The sequence below is a fragment of the Colius striatus genome, chromosome 2 (genome assembly GCF_028858725.1).
Source record: "Colius striatus isolate bColStr4 chromosome 2, bColStr4.1.hap1, whole genome shotgun sequence".
Classification (NCBI taxonomy): Eukaryota; Metazoa; Chordata; class Aves; order Coliiformes; family Coliidae; genus Colius; species Colius striatus.
Window position 1 is genome coordinate 110,034,807 of NC_084760.1, and position 11,999 is coordinate 110,046,805.

General features: G+C 44.0%; 1 protein-coding gene across 1 annotated transcript in view; it reads right to left on the minus strand.

Moving 5' to 3' along the window:
- ABHD12 (abhydrolase domain containing 12, lysophospholipase) overlaps positions 1–11,497 on the minus strand; it is a 44,164-nt gene extending 32,667 nt beyond the window's left edge. Inside the window, exon 1 of the mRNA XM_061989058.1 lies at positions 11,237–11,497. Within this exon, the coding sequence (XP_061845042.1) occupies positions 11,237–11,397 (161 nt within the window). The 5' untranslated portion in view covers positions 11,398–11,497. The remainder of the gene's footprint in view (positions 1–11,236) is intronic.
- Between the last annotated feature and the right edge of the window lie 502 nt (positions 11,498–11,999).

Sequence of the window (11,999 nt, forward strand, 5' to 3'; positions counted from 1 at the left end):
TTAAATTCTAAGAATATGCTTCCTCCAGAGCTGCCCAGCAATGTTGCAGACACTAATCAAATCTGAAGTCACCCACACTAGATTTTAGTCGAGCTTGGCACTGAGATACTATGGTGGTGCAAGTACATTCCCTACACAGTGTTTACTGAATTCATAAGTTTTCCACTCATTTCACAGCTGGCAGCTGTTTTGTATTAAAGTCACAGCCCTCTCACTAGTCCATGGGGAACACAAAGCTGTTTTCAAATGAGAGAGATAAAAACAAACCACAAACATGAAAAGACTGATACAGTATCAACATGCAAAACAGGAACTTGAGACCAGCCCAAGACAGATTTTTATTCAAGCAGTAAACTCGTGCCTCTCTACCACACCCTCCTTCACAATGAGGAGTATCAGTGCCCAGGTAAAGGTTCAAGAGCAGAATCAATTTAGACACGTAATACTTCACCAGAGTTCCTAACTGTCACTTAACATCAAGCCACTTCCCTGCTGAAAGCATACAATACAGCCAAGCCAGTTCCCCCACTGCCACTTAAAATCTTGTTAACATGTTGTAAATCCACCAGGCTGTCATGCATGTGTTAGGCTTGCAGCAATAACAGAACTCCAGATTCAGACTTTGTTCCTATGGATACACAGATAGCGACAGGTCTGCATTTCCAACCTGCACAACTTTGTGAATATGAAACTTTCTTTTCACACGACAGTTTTTGGGAGGCAGCCACCAGCCATACAGCTTCAGAATTAACACTGCTGGCAAGCTCTATGGCCCTTGCTTGGATCTTTCAAAGAGAGCCAAAGTCTCATTTGTATATCGTAGACCTCTTTCTTTGAAATGTATGAAGATGGTTGTCTTGTATTTGTCCAACTGAATCGGCTCTGCTTTTGCTGGCAGAGATCAGAAGCCATTCCTCCTTGGAAGCCTGAAGGCAAAAAAAAAAAGCTTTTGTGTCAACAGTGATACTGCCACCCTTTAGATGCAGAACACATCATTAGTAATAATTTTTTTATTACAGTGAATCAATAGTTCCCTTTAAAAGCCATATGAGCAAACAAGAACATTAAACAATGCCAAAACATTACACATGCTGACTTGTCAGCTGAGCACAGTTACATTTAGCTGGCACTCAGTGTCCTCTGTAATTGTGACCTGTTTAAAAAGGGAGGCTTAACCAACAGTGCATGGCTGCCTGGCCATAAAGAAACAGCCTAAAGAACAGATGTATGAACAGACACAGAACCTCTGTCAGCCTCTGACATACCTTGAATAGAGGGTTATTCTGTATAGAGACAGAAAGATTAATCCATTTCTGCTTTCATCTGTGCTTTATTCAGGGATTCCAGCTTTAGCCATCATCTTGTTGAGAAAACTATTCCAAAAGGACAAAGGCTTGGCAAATTAATGTCAACTAAAACCAGGGCCTTTGCTAATATCACAAAACTCTGGAGACTCCAGCCAGAAAACACATACTCAGAGAATGTGAAAGGCAAGTGTTGGAGTTCCTACTTAACTGCACAGAAACAGAACGTTTTGCAGCACTGTACATCAGCCTGCCACAAAGTTTAATGCAAAACGTGGTCCCTACTCCAGCAATCAAAAGGGTAAAAGAATGCTTTGCTAGGGACAGCACAAAGCTATCAGAAACTGAAAGAACAGGTTATTCATTGCATTTCTGCTGGATTCGCAAGGACAATAGGATATTTCCAATGATTGTGTACAATTCACAGTTTTCATATGCAGCAGTATACAACTGACACTGTCAGCTTTACTCCTGTTTCCTAAAGCTGCTCTGAAACCAACTAAAACTTTACAGAAAGTGAGAAAATGGAGCCAGGCCTCCGCTTCCTGGGCATGCCAAGCAAGTCTAAAAATCTACTTGATTCCTAAACATCTTGCACAGGCTTTTCACCACAAGCAAGGATGCTGCAACCTAGGAGCCCTGACTCCAAAGCTCCAATTACATCACTCTCATTCGTGTAGGTTTCTCTGTCTTGGAAGAGTCACCCCAAGGGAAGCTTTACTGCCAAGGGAAGGCAAATCAGCCTCTAGACAGGGTAAATGTATTTACTGCTTTGTGCTCTGAGCTTGCATATATCTCACTAAAAAGTACTTTTCCAAGAGGGTATCTTTTTCAGTTATATCACACAAAGTCCTTTATTCTGCACACTTTTATTTACAAGAGAGAAGAGGCTTCACATGACCTCATTTCACTTTATTATTCAACACCAATCTCTTTTGCAAGAGGGATTAAACAGTCTTTTAAGTGGGTACAAAATTGATTATAATGTCACCATTCAAGTTCAGAAGAGCAGTACTGATAACACAGGAAATAATATGTGAGATCTCAACCTCCTTCATCCTGTGCCTGATGTACAGGAAGCATACTGTGAGAGTCCCACATTTTGACCTACCCATCAGTTCTTCTTTCCTGAGGCTAGGAACACCAGCTCTTGCTATTCACACATCATCCCTGCTAAAACACATGAGGAAGGTAAGTGAAGAACACCATTATCTCTCTCCAAGCATGACACAAAACTATGGGCTTAGGAGATGTTAAAAGAGAAACTATATTCTGTTGCCTTTACTCTGCATCTATTCAGACATGGTAGTTATCAAAAACCAAAAGTTACACTGCCCAGTCTATTAGTTTATTTCTAAACTAACCTCCACAAAGACTGAACTATTTGCACTACTCAATCCTATAGGCCCTGCAATTGAAAGTTTTGCTTCAGCCTTTTTTTTTTTTTGCTTGATTCAAAAGACAACTTCAGTGCCTGGGGGTTTCACGTTCTTCTTTCAATTTCTAAAATCCTCTTTCTGTGGTTTGATAGATTGTTTTGAACAAGGAGAAGGCAGCTGTGGGACTTATCTCAAATATTTTCAAGTGCTTGTGCTTTAAAAGTTATTTTTCTAGTCCAACAACCTTTTTTATTGCTCTACTACTCAGAGTTACAATGTTGGAATAAATCTGGGTTAAACAAACACTTTGATTTGAAAAGTAAACACAGACATCCATCCTATTAGCTCAGTTCAATAACCATACTTAAATGATCAAGGCACTTCAAAGAGGCTAAAATTAGGAGATTCTGCTTGCAAGTTTAAATTGCCTTCAACAAGGAAGAGGTAGATTTCTGAAGCTCAGCGCTGCGCTGTTTTACCAACATTTACTGCTTCAAGATAGATGCGTGCCAGCAAGGCAGAAGTGCAAAGCCCAGATCACAGTCTAACACCTGGGCAGGCCATACTGGTGCCAGGTCTGTGCTGAAGTACCCAATAGCATGCAGAAGTGATTGCCTACAACAGCTTCACCCTTTGTCACAGTTCCCATCCCACAGTTAAAACCTCTACACTCTCCCCTGCTGCCTTGCCTTATGGCCAGCTACATTTCACACATGTTTTGGTGATCTTTTCACTATTTCACCAGCTGCCTCAGACTGTCAATTACTCATCAGCCCCCACCTAACCCTTTCTTCCTCCCAGTTTTACCAACGGTAATTATCTCATCATTGGGATAGTTGATACACTAAATTTTGCACCCCTGAGCCCTAGCAGCACTTCCAAGACAACTCCTCAGGTGTTTCCCTCTCCATTGAGACTGTTTTCAACACAGATAACATGTTTGCCATTAGCAATGCAAGCCCTTTCAATAAAATAAACTACATTAGGAAGTCAAGTGCTTTAGAGAAACAATTTTACCAGTGATGTTTTCATCAGCTAGACTGTAATCTTGACAAACCTGTAACATTTTACACCGTAACTTCCCTTCCACAGGACAGATCTATTTTCATTAGTGTATGTATATATTTAGCTGCTAAATCTTCTTCCACTGAATTGCAAATTAACCCTTACCATTAAAATTGCACAGACTCCACCTCAGGCTAATGACTTTGAAGTCTCCTAGGTCTCCTGTTACCCTTTTAATACACCAGAAGTACTTTCTTTTAATCTTCTTGTGGTACTGATTCAGTCACAGCTACATTAACATACTGCTCTCACATTACAGCCTTAGTGAATCTCTCTTGCTTACAATCACTTGCTCTTGACGTCAGAAGCTGTCCACTACTGTAACACCAACAAGACATTTACAGCATAGATACCCATCAAGTTTCAAAAAACCCAGGGTTTTGTAAGGGAATTGCTGGGGAACCCTATTTACTAGCTTCACAACCTGGCATGATTATCAAACATACTCTGACTTGCCCTTTGGGCCTGCAAGGATGAAATAACTTCGCTGTAGCTTCCTAAGAGGGCATCACAGTGCCTTTCAAAGCAAACTGGACTCAGCAGGCAGGACTCTGTACCTATAGCAAAAGTCCCACTTGGTTATACCACGCCTCCTGCACATACCACAGCATTGTATTCTGCAGAGGAAACTAAACTTAATGAGATGGTAGCATAATGAAAACACCACAACACTGTTTTCATCAGAAAGAAACACATATATGTTGCACCCTGGTGAAAACCTACAGACTCTCTGTGATGACCTGTGATTGCATTTGCAGAGAACTAGACTCCTGGCTCAGCAACAAAATGCCATTTATAGCATGAAAGCAAGTCATCCTCAAAAATTAGCTTGTCATAAGTAGATCATTGATCTTCTTTGTAAGTGAAAACAGGCTGGAAATAGACACAGGAATACTTGGGGGGGGGGAAGGATATCTAGAGGGAAAAGCACATGTGGGAATCTAGGACTTGTGCTGAAGTTTAGCTGGTCATTTGCCAGTCAGTTGCTATTGTATAGCATCATACTGGCCAACAACCCAGTCCATGATTACACTCACAGGTATGCCCATAGGAACCAGTAGTGGCCAATTTGAGAGAAAAGGACAGAAAAGACTGTGAAAACACAAGAATACCTTGGTGTCCACAGACATCCTCACTCCAGGGGTGACTAGAAATTCCTCTTAGTCCCTGAACTCACTCAGAACCACCCATATACGTCAGGAAGTTTAGGTACACTCAGACAAGCAGATCTCCACAATTCATACAGACCCTAAGTACAAAAGGACTTTCTAAGCATTACAAAATAGCAGCTAATAACAACAAATAACAATAATAATATGGAATTACAAAGTAACAGCAATTCATAACAACAAATACAAAGAAGCAGCAATTAAAAACGGTAACAATAATAAGCCAAAGCAGAGCAACTGAACCCAGGAGTGCACATGGTATCAGAGGTATGGCAGCACAACGAAACAAGTAGTTCAACGTGACTAACACAAAACTCAGTTATAACTAGAGAGCAAACTGTCTTCAGTCTGAAGCAAGCCTGCTCAAGCAGAGCTCTCCAGGAGAAATATGGGGATGTGAGAAAATTATGAATCTATCAGGTGACACCAGAGTAGATGCAGCAGAAACACGCTGGGCAGTTAGAGAAACTCACGAGGAGCCAAGCAATAAACAAAATTAGATCATACAGATAGGCCTGCAGCAGGATGCTAGGAGTCCCAAGAGATGCTTGAGATGGCAAACCATGCCTAACACAAAAGCCAAAGTCGAGCATGGGGAAAGAAGATAGACTTTCACAGTAACACATTTAAGACACAGAATTGTCAGCTACACATCAACACAATGGCTTCACAAATCAGCAAATCCTTAAAAAAATAAATCCTATATTAAAAAAAACCCTACACTAATAAAACCTAATGACTCCTCACATTGTAGGGAGTCTTGCTATTTTTGCTGAATTTATTAGACATCTTGGAGAAAGAGGGAGGGAGATGAGCATAAGGAAAGGGAATTATGGATGCAAAGACTGGACAAATTAGGAAGATGATGCAGAGACTAAAAACCCGAAGTCCCAAATTGGTATCTTCTGAGCAATTCAGAGGCATTTGGAGACAGTCATAAGCTGCCAAAATGGTTGATGATGCATGAGACAAACCAGGATTTAGACACGTGCACCAAGTTCCCTTTCATAAAAGAAGAGTCAGACACATGTGGACTACACAATCCCTTTTTTTGACAGATTCAAGCAAAATATTTCTGTGCATCCTCCTCAAGAGAATTGTGACAAAAAACCCAAAAAAAACTCCACAATACCAAAAAAATGTCCACATAGAGCAAGTTCCTTTTATAAATATTATGGAGGAACTGTGATTCAACCTGTACTGACTACGGAATAAAGCACAGGCAAGTGACTGGAAGCCATTGCACAGAGCTCCTTTGTGAACTTTGCTCAAGAACAACTATAATAGTGGCAGCTACCTGGTAGGAAGGCGGGATGGGTGAAAGTTGCATGACTGGTGAAATGCCTCTATACAGACAGCACCCTTTCTCCTTGAAGAGCACTAACAAGCAGAGGGTTTAAGCTGAAGGCAGCAATTCAGAGACATAACAGCACAAAACTCACTTGTGGGAAAAAAAAATCCTCAAGGAAGATATTGATGAAAATTTGCAGGACAATTACAAAATTTGTCATCTCTGCTACAATTATTAGACTGGAATAATCATAAAAGACTCTTTAAATGCTTCTAGACAAAGTAATATCAGGGGAAAAAAAGGAGCCTAGGCTTAGAGATATAAGGCAGAGGACACCAGGAAATGGATACAACACAAGAGATAAGAGATGACCAAGTTTTTGAGTTTTCTGTAAGAAGAAAGATACTTCTGCTTTGATCCAAGGAGGATTGTGTGGAGTACTTAAGCTGCTGGGGCATGATGGCACCAAGAGCTAACACACATCGTACTTGACACATTCGGGCTCACTCACGAGTCCAGTAAAATTTGGACACATCAGAGGGAAAGACATCAGCAGACTGCTGAAAGCCTCTTGTCTTTAGCACCTCACTGTATTTTCATAAGATAGCCAGGAAAGAGTACTGTAAAAATAACCTTCTGCCTTTCAAGAAAAAGCACTGAGAAAGCTGCACAAAATAAAAAGGGAAACATGGGTGTCTACAGCATAACTGAAATTACAGCCAATTGCAAAACAGTCAGGCAAAAATCACCTAGCTTGTGGAAAAATATAGGCCGGATGTCAGTGGAAGGGTGCCAAAATCGCACCTTGGAGACCTGTGCCTGGAACAGAGGGTCACTAGGAGCAAAGATAGTCAAGATAACAAAAGACAATCTGAGGAACAGCAGGCTTCTCCAGCAATACTGCAAGATGAAACTATCAAGGTATAAAGCTTCCTCAGATGGGATTTGCAGCTCTTCACTGCTTCACAACACAGAAACAAGTTTTCACTTTTGCAGCAAACAAGTGAAGAACAAGGAATGGCAAAATGCATACTTCTAGTCTATAGTCTGACTATTGATTGGGATTCCTGAGGCAAAGGCAAGGACTAGGCCACAGATGTGAAGCGTAATATACATGTGACTGCCACCAGGATCAGGGTTCAGCAGAAATGAGATAGGAGAATTTGCTTTGATATCAATGCAAGTCTTAATCTCACTTGATTTTCTTTATCTCTGTGTTCCCACGTTAAGATTTTCTACATCTAAGCCTGCTCAAATGTCTTTCCTTAGAACATCAGAGGCACTCACCATAAAAATTAGAAACTACTCAAAAGATAGCACTCCCTGAATAACCATCTAGCACTTAAACGTTGTCACCTGGAAAACGCATCTTAACACAAATATGAGAGGAACAGTCACTCACACAAAACACACATAGCAGGAAAGCCAAGCATCTCAATGCTGCTTCTTTAGTGCTGCATTACTGCATTTAATAGCTTCAGACAAAGCATCTCAGTTTCTTTAAAACACAAAATGTTCATAGACTTTTAAAGCAGCTGCTGGTGAAGTTCTTAGAAAACCAACAGATTGTATTTTAGTGTTACCGATGAGACAAAAATGGAAATATCTATTTTTATGCCTTTCTGTTTGTAAACCACTTAAGAAAAGCCACACCAGCTGCAGGATGCACTAGCCAAAGCCACATAAATGTCATTTATCAAATATCTGTTTCTGTTGCACAGAGGTGCAGGCACACACTTTCAGTAACAAAGTATTTCAAAGGCCCAGCCACCTCTTCAGAAGGAGTCTCAGCTCCCGTATGAATGAGCTCTGTGATGATCTGACTGAACCCAAACAGAGGGACAAATACAGTGTCAGTAAAATTCAAGAATACTGCTGCAAGAATAAGCTGCTGTTGCTAGTAAGACAATGCTGTACCCTACAAACATCACTTACATTTACAGTTGTGCTGCTATTTAGTGTTTGCTGAGGAGCTGGATGTGAAGTGAAACAGCCCTGTATGGGAAGCAGCTCTGGTCACTGCTGCAATTGCAAACATTGCTGCCTCTGCAGCTCCCCACGCTCCTGACCCACGGGATCTGCCACATGATCAGCCCTTGGCTGCAGAACTACACAGCCACTTCAGGCTACTGTGAGGTCAGTTTGTTTTTCTAACCAGAGGTTTGTATCATCTACAAATAAAAGATGGAAACCCTCACCCTGAAGCCAAACATACGTGCTGTTATCCCAAGTCTCCAGGGAGGCTAAATATGAGCAGTACAAGATGCAGACAGTCCCACTTCCCCCTGAAAGCAAAATTCACAGACACCAGAAGAGCTGATTTTAACTATTTCATCAATGAGCAGTTACTAAGAATAGCTTGCTGTGGCACAAATCCCTAATTCCAGATCTCATGCCACCTCCACCATCCCACCAGCCCCGCAGCAGTTTTCACCTCCTTATGTGTTTCTGCAAGCTAGGGAGTAAAACTGATGCAACACACTGAAAACAACAAAACAAATGCTCATATTCAGTGGTATAAGGAACTCTGCAATAACAGCATGACTTTGCATACTAAAATACGAGGATCTACATGCTCACACAATAACTTCTCAGCCACAAACAAGGTACAACCCAAGAGGTCTGCCATGCATGTACTTTCCTCATGTTCTTCCTTAAACACCCACTGCTGCCTGCTGCCAAGGGCGGGATACAGAGCTAGAAAGCTGTCTGACCCGACTCAGGGTGGTTCTGGACAACAACCTTATCTCTGGGCATCACACTTTCTGCCTAGATCTGCTTGCTCTGAGTCACACTTCTGCAGCATATTTCTTATCCCGTAGCAAACATAACTGGAGGGTACTGGCAAACCCAGACATCTCGCCTGCAAACCACTGTCTGTCTGAAGTCCCACAAGGTGAGCAAGTCAAGGACACCCACTGAAAGTCAGTAAAAAAGGCTGACAATCTAACCCAACCTAGGAGAGCAGAAAGGAAAAAACAACAGGAGTATAGGAGTGAGTGACTGTCGAGCTTCACTTTTACTCACTTACAAACACACATCATTTTGGCAACACTGCACAATCCAAATAAAAGAGAGAAAACATTCTTGAAGATGTGGAAATGGAAAGTGAGTTACAGATAAATAAGGTTTTCCTACAATGCCAAGAGTTTCAAAAACACTGCTCTATAGAATACAGAACCTGGCTCAAAAAGGGAAAAGGCAAAAAAAAACCCCAAAAGCAGCCCAAAATGTATGTAGGAATTCAAGGATTTCTGAAACAGGCTTCAAAGGCTCAACGTGGAGAAGAGTGCAAGAAGTTTGCCTGCTGACCATTTTGTAACATGCAAACGGAAAAATAAATACAAGAAAACTTTCCACAGATGGGAAGCATTTTCCCTCCTTCTAGCTTGGCCTTTACAATGCTGTGTATCTAATAGCTGTGCTATGTCTGGTTTCCACCAAGTACCTGCCTGTCAGACCATGCCAACAGTCTGTACTGTGTGCTCTTAGGGCTTACTCAACGCCCATCCCCGAAGGAGCATTTCCAGTTCAGTAAAAAGAACCTGAATGCCATTCCTAACATTGAAGAAGTTAATAAGCCATCGTTTGACCACCGCTGGTCTTTAGAGGTTATCCAAATAGAATAAATACACTGAACTTTCAAATGTTCTAAAAGCAGAGCACTGTCAGAGTCTGATCTATTGCACAGTCACGGAAATGGAGACATCAACCCAGTGCCATTTTCAATTATCAAAAGCTTGTCATAACACGAGCAGAGCACTGACAACATCCCAAAGCTTTACCTCCAGGACATAAAATTGAGTAGCAGTTACTCAATAAAAGAAACAACATCTTAAGCCTCTGCCTTTGAAGGTGACACAAATCCATGTAATGAACAGGAAAAAGTTATTTACAAGTGTTGATTGTGACCACAAGAGCGGAAAAATTGCCAGAAAATTTACCAGAGAAACATCTACATTAGCTCACCTTTCTAGAAATCCACTGATAAGTGCTTATTTTTCTTTAAACAAGCTATTGTATTCCTGAAGCATAGCAATTTGTCTTCAGCAAGCCAAACCACAATGCCATTTTCATCATCAAATATTCTTCACACTCAAAGAAAAGCACTGTACTGGTGTAGATGAAGCTAAAATGTAGTGTTTTTCCTCCCTAGCCTTCTGCAAGCCTGAGTTGGTCTTCATCATGTATTATACCCCCTGAAACCATGCAAGAATAAGGTTCCAGCTTATAAGCACCTTTCACTGCTACAGATACTAGGTTTTTATAGAGGAATGCATTCTCCCAACATAAATGTTTAAAACGTTAACACAGACGGAGTAAAAATAAACCACAAAACCACAGCTAAATTCTTTTAATGCATATAAGTCATGCACATAAGCTTCTCCTACAGACACCTAAATCTGATTCATTTATAGAGAGAGATCACTTTGACAGTTACCAGCTTCTTCCAAAAAAGAAGACATCCTACCTGCAGGCCCCTTCTCCTCCCACACTCCCATGGAGAGGAATCTGTGATAGCCATTTTTTTTCCAGGCGAAGTGGGCTGGACAAAGCAATGCTCAGGTATGAAAATCAAAGCTTTCCAACCTCTGAGGGCCAGATCCGGGTCTGCAAGTCCCGCTGCCACCCCACTCTCTTAATTCATATCAAGAACTCGAAAACTTCTGAGGAGACGGCACCTGCTCACCCAGCACACAAAACCCAGGGAAGGGAGGGAAATACTCCGCACCCCCGCGGAGCTGTCTGCCCCGGGGGCTCTTGGGCGGGGGGAGGGGGGGAGATGGAGGAGGGGAGAAAGCCTTTTCCTTCGTGCAAAACACAGTCTCGCTGCCCCCGCCTCCCTCTCGCCCCCGCCATCCCCACGACCAGGGGTGCCCGAGGCCCCGCTTCGCGGCAGGCCGCCGGCAGTCCCCGCTGCGCACGGGGGAGATGATGCCGCGGCCGCAGGGCTCCGCGAGCGCTGGACGGCCGAGGCCGGGAGGGGGGTTCTGCAGCGCGAGGCTGAGGGGATAACAAAGCTCTCACCTGCCCAGCGGTCGCTTCATGCCCGTGTCGGCGGCAGCGGGGGCGGCGGCGGTGGGCAGGCGCAGGCTGTGCCTCAGGCTGCAGCCCTTGTCGAGGGGCGCGGGCGCGGCGGCGTCGGCGCGCTCATGCTCCACCGTCACCGATTCGTTACGCTTCCTCATGCCGGGGCGGCGGCGGCGACAGCAGCAGCAGCGGCGGCGGCCCGAAGCGGCGGAGACGCCAGGAACGGAGCCGCGCACAGCCGCCGCTCGCGCCGCGCCGCACCCCGCCCTGTCCCGCCCCGGCCCGGCCCCTGCCCCTGCCAGTCCCCGCCTCCGGGCCGAGCCCGCGGCCCGGCCGCCGCCGAACCATCTTTACTGAGGGCAAGAAAAGCGCCCGCCGCCATTTTGTTGGCGGACGGAGGCGGGGAGTCGACGGGCGGCGGGGAAAAGGATGGTCGTTTGGGCCCCGCTCGGCTTCAGTCCCTCAGTGCCACTCATTGCTGAGCCTGGGAGAAGTGCTGGTGCGCGCTGGGGACCCTGCCGGCTGCAGAAGCAAAGGAGGGGCTGCCGAGGCCACAGAGGTGCAGAGTGTGTGGGGCCCTGAGGTGAAGTGTGAGGTGCCGTGCTGGTGTGTGTCCCAGTGGAGGGGCCTGGGAGAGATCCCTTCTGTTGTCACAGAGGCCTGTGGGTGCCTGGAAGTGTCAACACCCCAGCACCTGGAATGGCCACTCATCGTGCTGAGCTGCCACTTGGAAGGGGCATGAGCCTGGCATCATTAAACT